This window comes from Bos taurus, chromosome 2 (assembly GCF_002263795.3).
Source record: "Bos taurus isolate L1 Dominette 01449 registration number 42190680 breed Hereford chromosome 2, ARS-UCD2.0, whole genome shotgun sequence".
Lineage (NCBI taxonomy): Eukaryota > Metazoa > Chordata > Mammalia > Artiodactyla > Bovidae > Bos > Bos taurus.
The window spans coordinates 30,307,942-30,320,876 of NC_037329.1; the positions used below are offsets into that span (position 1 = coordinate 30,307,942).

At 35.2% G+C, this 12,935-nt stretch overlaps 1 protein-coding gene across 6 annotated transcripts in view; it reads left to right on the forward strand.

Annotated features, from left to right (window-relative positions):
• The window catches only part of SCN1A (sodium voltage-gated channel alpha subunit 1), a 157,060-nt gene extending 144,125 nt beyond the window's left edge, over positions 1-12,935 (forward strand). For 5 of the 6 annotated variants that reach the window (XM_059875048.1, XM_059875041.1, XM_059875042.1 and 2 more), the window contains 5 exons: positions 1,812-1,865; positions 3,854-3,991; positions 5,846-5,950; positions 7,557-7,827; positions 9,669-12,935. In XM_059875048.1, the coding sequence (XP_059731031.1) occupies positions 1,812-1,865; positions 3,854-3,991; positions 5,846-5,950; positions 7,557-7,827; positions 9,669-10,846 (1,746 nt within the window). In that variant the 3' untranslated portion in view covers positions 10,847-12,935. The remainder of the gene's footprint in view (positions 1-1,811; positions 1,866-3,853; positions 3,992-5,845; positions 5,951-7,556; positions 7,828-9,668) is intronic. The other variant, NM_001193218.2, reaches the window with a different exon arrangement.

Consider the following 12,935-nt stretch of genomic DNA (forward strand, 5'->3'; position numbering starts at 1 on the left):
GCTGTTATCCCATCGCAAATGGCCTTTAGTACAATTATAGAAGTCTTTTTTTCCTCTAAATATTAATGTTTTCACTACTGGGTCTCTAAGACTGAAAAACCATTCACAATGTATAAAAATATAAAAGATGGTAGCCTCTTGAACATTTTCATTTGATGCAGCTTCTGACTGCAGCTGCATCACAAAGCAGTGGATAAAAAGAGTCCAGAGTATTTGAAAAACATTGTAAAAATACTGTTCTATTTTGGCCAGTGAAAACTCATATTTAAAAAAAAAAAAACCTGCATAAATTTGTTCCTGTAGTTCTATAGTCCTTAGGGCAGAAATCTATTTTATTTCACCAGGGTTGTGTTTCCAACTGTTCAACCAGGAGATTAAGCAAGCAAACAAGCTTGTGCTGATCAAAATCCTCCTGCATCTCTTTCAGAGTACTATGGCTCTTTTGCAAGTTCTCTCTACCTTCTTGTTAGAAATTCTTACTTCTCTTGTAGATGTTTCTGATTTATTCTAAATGTTCATGGAATTAAAATAGAGATTTTTAATATTTGGACAAGTATGATTTCTTCGAATATTATAGTAGACACATGATGGTATTTCCTTGGGCACTTACCCTAACCCTTAACTGATAACCACACTTGTAAATATCACTAATATATATCACTTCCTCCATAAAATTGAGAAAGAAAAATTGAAAATTTCAAGCAATCCCTTAAAATGCTAGGGTAAAGATGCTGCACAAAGCCAGTAAATAAATTCTGCTACCAGAGTACTGATTTACACTTGGCTATATATACAGAATCATCTCTCTGTTGGTTAGCAATTCATTGAAATGGTTCCTTGAATCACCTTTTACTGCTTTTGTACCTAGTATATAATGAACTTGTTCTGTCATTGACCTCAGCCATTGACACATTCAAAATTTCCCTCTTTGATAGACAAATAAGTTCTATTTTCTAGCTAAGAGTCTTTACTTTTTCTTCATTGCCATCGCAAGCACCCATACTTGACTTTCTTCCCATGACATCTACCACTTCATAAGTGTTAGTGTTACAAAAACAAAGATGTGTTAAGATACAGATGCTAAAAGCTTTTTGGTAGACTTTCTGACTAAGGAATAATCCTCTCAGGTCCATAGTGTTCAAAACTCATATTCTAGAACAAGTATCAAGTTACTATAAATTATTACACTTGGAATACCAAGTGTCTACTGTACTATTTTCACTTTTCTTACCCAAATTAACTCACTCTCATCAAAAGTTGCAGAAAAGAAAGTGGAAGATAGGATTATTTCTGATGTTACGCTTCAAAATTCTTAAAATGTTAGCTGCAACTGACTTTTGGATACCTGTATGATCTTTAGAGTATTACAATCAAGAGAAATTGTAAGCTTTCAGTCACTTGGATCACCCTGTAGATAGGTGTTAGTGGATGATCATCAGGTCTAAGATGTAGTTGTTTTGCTGCTATGAACATTACTAAATGTGTTGGCATTTGTAAGACTTTCTAAAAGTATTCCACCAAATCTTGATAGCACTTTAAACTGCATGATTCCATTAACTAAAGAACTGAAAAGTATTTGTCAGTTGGTTGTCAAGCAGGAGGATATATCAAAGGACCATTCTATTCATTATATGGTGTAGAAATGAAGAGACTTACTGAGATATTGTTGGTCCAAAATCCATGTAAAATTTGTTTTGAGATATATTTTTAAAATGTTCCTTTTAAAGAAATGTATCAGTAAGGATATTTATTAAATATTGGATCTGAATTACTTTTACCCCAAAATAAAACATGCATGTCCTTTTTAATAGGCCACATTTAAGGGATGGATGGATATAATGTATGCAGCAGTTGATTCCAGAAATGTAAGTATTCTTTACATTCTAAGTCTTTTCACAATTTTGATTAGACATTAAAAATAATTTAACAGAGCATAGCAGCTAAATGGAATGATTTTACAATGATTTTTTAAAAAGAAAAAGTATGATTCAAGACTCAAGTATAGCAGTAGTATGCACGCATATAGCAGTATTTATCAGAAATCTTACTAAGATATATCAAAACAGAAGTGCAACGAAAGTAACACAGTCATATATTTAACAACTAACAAATATCCTTCTATTGACTATTTTTCTATTTTGTTTCCTTTCAATCTATCAATTACATACTCATTAATAATTTTGGCATGATAAAACAAATGTGAAGAAATATATGATTGCTATCCATAGTTTACCCTCCATATTGGACAAGTAAAGGATGTTGTCTAGGCAGTGTAAGATTTCTGTAACAGTCACTTTAAAATCCATTCCTTTATGTGATGATACACTGTGCTCAGTCACTTCAGTCGTGTCTGACTCTTTGTGACCCTATGGACTGTAGCCCACCAGGCTCCTCTGTCCATGGGATTCTCCAGGCAAGAATATTGGAGTGGTTGCCCTTCTCTTCTCCAGGGGATCTTCCTGACCCAGGAAATGAATCTGTGTCTCCTGTGTTGTAGGCAGATTCTTTACCACTGAGCCATCTGGGAAGCGCCCTTTATATGATCCATAAATTTACTGGAGCCTTTACAGACTGTTATCATTTCTATGATCAACAGTTTCCTTTAAGTTTCTATCACCTAAGACCTACTTTTTTGATTTTTCCTACTACAGCCTTTTTTAGACTTCAAGAAGAATTAAAATCCATGCTCATTCCAAATCTGCTCTTCAAATTTTGTACAATTTAGTATTTTCTCTTTATCTTTCCATTCTTAGGTCCCATCTGTTTAGCCTATAAACATGATGGATGACCTTTGCCCCCATAATCTTTAAACTGACCTAAGAAGCTCCCTTTTATCTTTCCTGATATACATTTTCCATAAATGATTCTAGTTTTGTGTTGAGTACCTTCCTGATATCCTCCAGAGTTATTTTACTTTGTTATTTTGTTTTGTGTGTTTGGTTGGTTTTTAACTCTAATATCTTTAGGAGGACATGAATATATTAGGGCATTGTCTTATAGTGACTCATTTATGTCTTTGTTACATGCTAAGTAAAAGCTCAAATGCTTATTTCTCATGAGTACACTCTAGAGATTAAATTACTGGTTGAGGATTTAGCAGATGGCATGTCCAGTTGGATGCTAAGTCCCCTTCAGTTGGATCTGACTCTTCGCAATCCTATGGACTGTAGCCCACCAGTCTCCTCTGTCCATGGGATTTTCCAGGCAAGAATACTGGAGTGGGTTGCCATGCCCTTCTCCAGGGGATATTCCCAACCCAGGGATAGAACCCAAGTCTTTAATGTCTCCAGCATTGGCAGGCAGGTTCCTTACCACTAGTGCCAGTTAATGTCTACTTAATCTGAAAAATTCAGTGACTGTTACACTGTTATAGGCAGTGTCAAACTGCCTATTTATTTAGATGTCAAACATCTAAATAAATAAATAACTAAATTGTTTGCTAAATAAATTCACACATCAGGAATGATTATTTCTAAACATAATCTATACATATTTACTGATGTAAAATGTTTTCACTAGTAATTTTTAAATTATAAAAATGTAGTATGTTAAAAATTGCCAAATTTAGTATACTACTGTTCAAATGGCAACATATTGGTTGTATTTGTAGTTAGAAAAAAAATAATTTCTAAATCATTTTATGGTATTTTTTTACATAACACCTCCTTTTTTACTTAAAAAATTATCCTAAAGGCTAATTTCAGAGACTATTTTTAGAAGTAGCTGATTTATAAGAAATAAAAGTACTGCTTAAGTATTACTAAAAATTTTATTATCTATTCTCATGAAAAAGCAACAATTACTTCCAGCATCAAATGTATTATAATGTCTAAAAAGTATTCTCCTTTGGTAGGTGGAACTCCAGCCTAAGTATGAGGAAAGTCTATACATGTATCTTTACTTTGTTATTTTCATCATCTTTGGGTCCTTCTTCACCTTGAACCTGTTTATTGGTGTCATCATAGATAATTTCAACCAGCAAAAAAAGAAGATAAGTATTTCTAATATTTTCTCTCCCACCAAGATAATAAATCATTTGGAGGGCTTTCAATACCAAATGAGTACTTTAACTCAGAAACCAAATGGGATTATATATTACAATCTATTTTTTGCATGCTTCCTCTCTGCCATTCACTGCCCATGTCTTTGCCAAGAATGACTGTGTTCCTTATTTCTGTGCATAGGCTCACAAAATCTCCTCTTTAAATAAAAACAAACAAACTTCAGGGACCACATTTTCTCTTTTGAAAAAAAAAATAACTAAAAAAGAACTGGAAGAGAACCCAGACATATACCTCTTTCCCAGACTCAGCTTATTGTTTATCCCTATGACATCTCCCCTTAAAATATATTGTCCAACAAAAACCTTTAGAATGCAACAAATTATACATGAGATGTAAGCTTCTTCTGGTGCTTCTTTTCACACTTTAAAATTCTTTATTGGCTCCATTTATATATTCCCACTTCATTCTCCCTGATATTAATTATAAGCTATCAGTTCTAGCTTTGAATTGAAAGTTCTTTATTAATTAGTATCATTTATAAAGCCCACTTATTATCTAATTATATATGTACATTATCATAAAATAGAAAGTAAAGAAATATCTTTACTCAGGAATAACCATTATTCACATTTTATGTTTTGCTGTATAAACTTTTTGTACACACATTCTTCTTACTGAAATTATTTTATCTATAATTATAAATTATTTTTGACTTAACATATATATTTCCCTTTTTAATCCTTCATATATACATTATCATAATTTACTTAACCATTTCCAAGTAGACTGATGATATAGGTTATTTTTAACCTTTAAGGATTAAATAGTGCCTGGTCAAAACTCTTTGTGCCAAAAAAACTGGAGCCTTTAACGATTTCTTTAAGATAAATTTCCAGAGTAAAGTGTTTTGCTTTCCTACTCATAGTACCAATATGGCTGTGCTCAGGTCACCACTGATACACTAGCATCAAGCATTCTCTCTGTTTTTTGATACTTGGTATTTGATATATGAAAATTGTATTTAATTTTCATTTTCATGTCTTTTATTATTAGTAGGTTTGAATATGTTTTCAAGGGCTTTTTTTTGCCATTTATATTTCTTCCTTCATGTACTGATCCTTCATCTCATTTGTTCAGTCTGTTTTCCTATTATATAATTGCTTCCATTGTATGAGGCTCTTTCATTATAGAACATGCCCTCCTTTGTTATTACTAATATTACTCTGTCATCATTATCAAGCTATTTCATTTCACTTATTAGCTTGAATTCCAGTTGTCTGTAACTACTGGCCTGTCACATACCTGCCAAACTTATGACTTTGACTTTTCCCCTAACTCTTCTACCAATTTCTCCAGTTTCCTTTCTAGCCTTTTGTTCCAATTCTTGGCAGAGTGACAGTGGCTCTTTATGAGTAACTCGAAACCATCACGCAATATACCTACTTTAACTCTTTGCTACATATGAATAAGAAAATCATTGTCTGAAAATTCTGAAAGACAGTGTGTCTAGTGTAAGGAACCAAGTATTTAGTGACTCAGTGAACCAAATAGTACTACTTCCTGAGTTTACAGTCTTGGGTAAAATACTTAACCTCTCAGTTTGTGGGATTGTTTTCCTCCATAAAATAATAATAAAAATCATAAAGTCAATTTTGGATGATTGAAATAAAGAAGATTATAGTATCTAAAACTAGTTTTAATTTTTCAATTTCAAATCCTAGGCAAATAATGCTAATTGGTTGAATTTTGTGTTTCCTTTTTTAATGGTCCCTTTTCTAAGTTTAACATTGAAAGAAGGAAGGTACACAGTTTTAACCAGTTTTTATTTTTCTTTTCTATACTTTGGAGGTCAAGACATCTTTATGACAGAAGAACAGAAGAAATACTATAATGCAATGAAAAAATTAGGATCAAAAAAGCCACAAAAGCCTATACCTCGACCAGGAGTAAGAAATACCAAATGATATGGGGGAAAATGTACAAAAACAAAAATTTGCCTAGTTTTTCTCACAGAAGAGATAGCAGCTAACATTTCTAGCAGCAAAGATTTCTCCCAATTTTAGAGCATCATTAATTCATACATTTTATGGTAATGGTAAAATAATTTTTTACAGAAAGAGGCCAAAAGGAAAAAGAGGAAACAGAAAATGTACCTTTATTGTCAAGTCAATTAGAATTATACAACTAGAATCGAAATGAAAAGCCAAAAGACACATAGGCAGTGTTATGTGCACAAGAAATTTGATCATGTAACTCAAGAGTAGTTGCTGAGTCATGCATATATAGAAGTAAATCTTTGATAGGGTTCCTGATAAACAAGTTTAACAGTTTCCTGATAAGCAAGTTGATGAACTGTTAAGTGAAATAATACCTTACTTCCATTTTATTTTTCATTAGAGGTACCAAGTATTTTGGAGATGAAAAGACTTCTAGTATCTAATATTCATATATATGGCTATAAAGTTAGAAATTACTAATGTCTACAGAAGTCAGAGCCAATAAGTACAATTCATGATGATAAGAAACAGGTGTCATGTTTCCATGACAACCAATGAAACAACTGCTATGAAATAGAGAGCCTTATCCCACATTGTGTTGATTTTTATGATGATGACATGTGAGGTTAAAGCAACCCCTGGGGTGTACTGGGGAATAAAATGTTAATGAACATTCATATTCATATTGTGCTAGCCCACACTTGCTTTCTTGAGAATGATAAAAAACATATGCTGTCCTCTGTGAAGGCTTAACACTGAAAGTAGAAATGAGTCAATTACGTGTAGGAAAAATGTAAGACAGAAGATATCCTCAAAGTTCCTCAGTGGCCTAGGAAAGTGGGTCAGACAGTGAAAGTGAAGTGAAATTGAAAGTCCCTCCATCATGTCTGATTCTTTGCAACCCTGTGGACTATACAGTCCATGGAATTCTCTAAGCAAGAAGCCTGGAGTGGGTAGCCTTTCCCTTCTTCAGGGGATCTTCCCAACCCAGGATCGAACCCAGGTATCCCACATTGCAGGTGGATTCTTTACCAGCTGAGCCACAAGGGAAGCCCAGTGGGTCAGACAATGGCCTGCAATGAATGACAGTGGCAAAATCACAGATCAGTGAAAAGCGCCATGGGTTTTTGACATCAAAGCATAAGGAATGTCTTCCGGTTTGATTATCCCTGTGTAGGCTCAGCATTCTGTGTGTGACAATATCAGCAAAGACTGCTTGGTGGAAGAACATCAATATTGCCACACAGGGACTTTAAAGGCATAATGTTATAGCTGTGTGTGGCCTCTCAGAGTAGTGTGTAATAGTATGCAGTGTTTCTTATCAGAAGTCCCTTTTTGACAAGGGATTGTTATTCTGTGGAATATATTTTGGTAAATAGTAATTTGGATAACTAAATTTAAAAACTTAAATGTGATACACACCATCTTTCACGAAATTCAGAGCCAGTGGTTCTTCGGTACAATCCTAGACAGTCAGTACAGAAACTACTTATATAGAAGTTCATGTGTAGAGGGAAACTCCTCTGTCCCTAAAAGCTTTTCTGTTTCTCTACAGAACAAATTCCAAGGAATGGTCTTTGACTTCGTCACCAGACAAGTTTTTGACATCAGCATCATGATTCTTATCTGTCTCAACATGGTCACCATGATGGTGGAAACCGACGACCAGAGCGACTGTGTGACTAGCATTTTGTCCCGCATCAACTTGGTGTTCATTGTGCTGTTCACTGGGGAGTGTGTGCTGAAGCTCATCTCCCTCCGCCATTACTATTTTACTATAGGCTGGAATATCTTTGATTTTGTGGTGGTCATTCTCTCCATAGTAGGTAAGAAGTATTTCAAGCCTTTTAGCTCAATAAAAGAGCAATCACATTTAATTTAGAAGTCATCTGATCACTCAGAGAAAACCACTGTGAAAATTCTGATGTTTTTCATTCAGATGTGTTTGTCTTTCTTACAAAATTAAGCTCCTGCTATACACTGAGTATTGTATCCTGTTCTATCCATTTTAGACTAGGTGTATTATTTGTCAATATAGTAAGTCTCAGTCATTTGAACTAGAAATGTTCTATTAACTAAATGTGCTATTAAGATCGAAATGTCTTTGACATGTTGAAGTTGAATAGTCTATACAATATGTAAATGACTCTGTTGAAAAAAGGGATAGAAATTTAGTCTGATACTCAGGAGAGACAGTACATCAGAGACATAGAGTCATTGGCATACAGATAAGAGTGGAAGCTGGTACTAATAAGGAAGAATACAGAGTGAAAGAGAGTAAAGCAAAGAACAAAATGTCAGTGAAAATGGTAGGTTCTTTAATGCAGAGTATCAGAGATTTTCTAGATTACCTTGCAATGTATAATAATGATGCACAAAAGAAGTGATTTGGCATGGAACATCATTTCATCAGTCATACACTTCAAAGCCTGGAATGTCAACAGGTCACATGAGCAATAACCCATCTAACTGAAGATACAACTCCAGCCCCAGTGAAGTGAAGAGGTCTGTCTGTGGGCCTAAAGTATCCATTTTTTCCCTAAAGCAGATGATATGATTGAATAAATATTTTACCATCCAATATGGGGCACCTCTGTTGGGCAGATTTTTATGCCATTCCCCCTCTGAAGAAGTTGATCTTTTATCCAACTTATATGTTGTATGTACCCTTTGATTCCCATAGTATTCTGTGGTATTAACTAGTTGTGGATAGGGTACCTAGTTGTATTCACCTCTCTTTCTTTCTCTGTCTCTCTTTCCCTCTCTCATACAGACACAAACATGCTTATTTACTCTTTACAAAATGAGATAGTGTAATTCAAAGATACTTGGTTTCTTGAGCTCCTCTTCAGCTCATTCATTATTTCACTATTTCGAAGGTAAATGGATAAAGACGCTCTAAGTAAGAGGGCTAAGACACAGATGTAGGAAACCAGAAAAGGCATCAGCTTAAATCCTTTTAGAAATGCACCAGAGCATAATAAATATATACATCTATATATGAATATTATAGTGGAAACTTAGGAAAGCATCATGTTCATGGAGAGATGAATGCATTCAAAACTACAGATAGGTTTATATGGGGAAGGACTGAATACAGGTTATATGATTTAGTGTTTCAGAAAAAAATCATCGTGTTCACTGTATTTTTATAAACATTTACATATACTGTCAGCTACTGCTCTTCAGACAAACTTGAATTTTTAACTTGTTTTTTTAGATTCAGTCTTTGGATTTTCTGTAAGCAAAACTAGTCTATCAATACCCCTCAAGGATAAAATATACTATAAAATCCTTATTGAATTGAATACTATCTTAGTCACCTTGGAGTTTGCCAGGTAGTGCAGTAGTAAAGAGTCCTCCTGCCAATACAGCAGATGCAGGAAATGTGGGTTTGATCCCTGGGTTGGGAAGACCCTGTGGAGGAGGAAATGGCAACCCACTCCAGTATTCTTGCCTGGAGAATCCCATAGACAGAGAAGCCTGGCATGTTACAGTCCATGGGGTCGCAAAGAGCCAGACATGACTGAGTGACTAACACTTTCACTACACTTTTCAACTGAATTTTAGTACTCTGAAATTTACCTGTGAGCCTTAACAAAATTTGAGTATTAATTTAATGGATAACTTCTTCACTAGTCAGTACCCTCATCTTTTTTGTCCATAGGTATGTTTCTGGCTGAGCTGATAGAGAAATATTTTGTGTCCCCTACCTTGTTCCGAGTGATCCGTCTTGCCAGGATTGGCCGAATCCTGCGTCTGATCAAAGGGGCTAAGGGGATCCGCACGCTGCTCTTTGCTTTGATGATGTCCCTTCCTGCGTTGTTTAACATCGGCCTCCTGCTCTTCCTGGTCATGTTCATCTATGCCATCTTTGGAATGTCCAACTTCGCCTATGTTAAGAGGGAGGTTGGAATTGATGACATGTTTAACTTTGAGACCTTTGGCAACAGCATGATCTGCCTGTTCCAGATTACCACCTCTGCTGGCTGGGATGGATTGCTAGCACCTATTCTCAACAGTAAACCACCCGATTGTGACCCTAATAAAGTTAACCCTGGCAGCTCAGTTAAAGGAGACTGTGGGAACCCATCTGTTGGGATTTTCTTCTTTGTCAGTTACATCATCATATCATTTCTAGTCGTGGTGAACATGTATATAGCTGTCATCCTGGAGAACTTCAGTGTTGCTACTGAAGAAAGCGCAGAGCCCCTGAGTGAGGATGACTTTGAGATGTTCTATGAGGTTTGGGAGAAGTTTGATCCCGACGCCACCCAGTTCATGGAATTTGAAAAGCTATCTCAGTTTGCAGCTGCTCTTGAACCACCGCTCAATTTGCCACAACCGAACAAACTCCAGCTCATTGCCATGGATTTGCCCATGGTAAGTGGTGATCGAATCCACTGTCTTGACATTTTATTTGCTTTTACGAAGCGGGTTCTGGGGGAGAGTGGAGAGATGGATGCCCTTCGAATACAGATGGAAGAGAGATTCATGGCCTCCAACCCATCGAAAGTCTCCTATCAGCCAATAACTACGACTTTAAAGAGAAAACAAGAGGAAGTGTCTGCTGTTATTATTCAGCGTGCATACAGGCGCCACCTTTTAAAGCGAACTGTAAAACAGGCATCATTTACGTACAACAAAAACAAAATCAAGGGTGGGGCTAATCTTCTTGTAAAAGAAGACATGATAATTGACAGAATAAATGAAAACTCAATTACAGAAAAAACTGATCTGACCATGTCCACAGCAGCTTGTCCACCCTCCTATGATCGGGTAACAAAACCAATTGTGGAAAAGCACGAGCAAGAAGGCAAAGATGAAAAAGCCAAAGGGAAATAAACACAAATACATAAAAATCACTGGGTGACAAATTGTTTACAGCCTGTGGAGGTGATGTATTTTTGTCAACAGGACTCCTTTAGGAGGTCAATGCCAAACTGACTGTTTTTACACAAATTTACTTAAGGTCAGTGCCTACAATCAGACAGTGACCCCTTGTTGGAAAACTGTGACTGTGTAAAAGGGAGATGACCTTGACGGGAGGTTACTGTTCTCACTACCAGCTGACACTGCTGAAGACAAGAGACAAAATGGCTACGTAGACTGTAGGGACCAGTTCAAAGGGGTGCAAACCTATAATTCGGGGGTTGTTTAACACGAAAACACTGTAGTGTAGTAATTGTATCCACTCTTTGCATTTCGACTGCCACATTTGTCACGTTTTTACAAAATCTGTTAGTGGATTCATCTTTTTTTTAGTCCATATGTTGTTTATTATATGTGACTATTTTTGTAAATGGGGTTTCTGTTGGGAAATAGATTAAAGGACCTCTTAAACAGGTATGCCACTGGGGGTTATGGCAATCACATGGCCCTCCCATCTGCACAAAGACATGGTTTGCATGAGGGCATGCTACACTTAGAGATCATGCATGAAAAAAGTCACAAGGAACACAATGAGCTCTTAAATTCCATCTATGTTTCTGGGAGGGGTGATTAGGTGATAACTGGAGGTGCTTTGCTGATCTTGTTTTGTCAAATCCAATCCCTAGACCAAGTATGTCATTTTAGGGGGATAGCCCATTAAATCTTAGCAGGTGCAAACTTCACTCAAATGTCAGGAATCTTAAGTGTTACATTTCTGTTTATTGTATTTAAAAAATACTGAATAATGAGTATTGCTTCTCCCTTAAAGACGGAATTAACCAAAAGAACCCTTTATAAATTTCTGCTTAATCCTGCACTTTGTTTAGCCATCTTCAGCTCAGTAAGGTTGACAATGTATATGTTAATGAAATGCTATTTATTATGTAAATAGTCATTTTACCCTGTGGTGCACGTTTGAGCAAACAAATAATGACCTAAGCACAGTATTTATTGCATCAAATATGTACCACAAGAAATGTAGAGTGCAAGCTTTACACAGGTAATATAATGTATTCTGTACCATTATAAATAGTTTGGATGCTATGAATGCATGTTTCTATTACCATGCTGCTGTATCTGGTTTCTCCCACCGCTCAGAATCTCATTTATGAGAAACCATATGTCACTGGTAAAGTCAAAGAAATTGTTCAACAGATCTCATTTATTTAAGTCATTAAGCAATAGTTTGCAGCACTTTAACAGCTTTTTGGTTATTTTTAAATTCTAAGTGGATAACATATGGTGTATAGCCCAACTGTACAGACATGTTTAAAAAAAAAAAAAACACTGCTTAACCTGTTAAAATGTGTTTAGAATTTTATAAGCAAATATAAATACTGTAAAAATCATTTTATTTTATTTTTCAGCATTATGTACATAAATATGAAGAGGAAATTATCTTAAAGATTGATATCACAATCACTTTCTTACTTTCTGTCCATAGTACTTTTTCATGGAAGGAATTTGCTAAATAAGAAATGAACACAAGATAGGGTAGTTGTAGATTTCTGCTTTTTTATTACATTTGCTACTTTTAGATTATTTCATAATTTTAAGGGGCAAACATAGATTCACAACTGACATCCAAATTATGCTTTGCAAATGGAAAAAAGGTATAAATTTTTATTTACGCTTTTGGTAGTGCCTATACTAACTGATTGAAGGTAGTGTTTATTTTTCATTTGCGTCTTTTTTTTCTAACTTCTGTTTATGTTTCCATTTATTTGAAGTCATGCTGCTCTAGATTGCTCTAAATATAATGTGGGTTTCACAGTTTTTTTTTCCCCACAAGAACAGAGAGTAGTGAACTTATGTAGTTAATTACATCAGGATATTTTGTTTCTTACAGAAGCAAACTATAGGCACCTCTTTTTCTTAAAACTACTTAGAATACTTAAACTGTATTCATGAACTGCATGCTGGAAAATGCTACTATTACCCTAAATGATGCTAACCAACATTAAAAATGTGCAAACTAATAAAGATTACATTTTTTATTTTA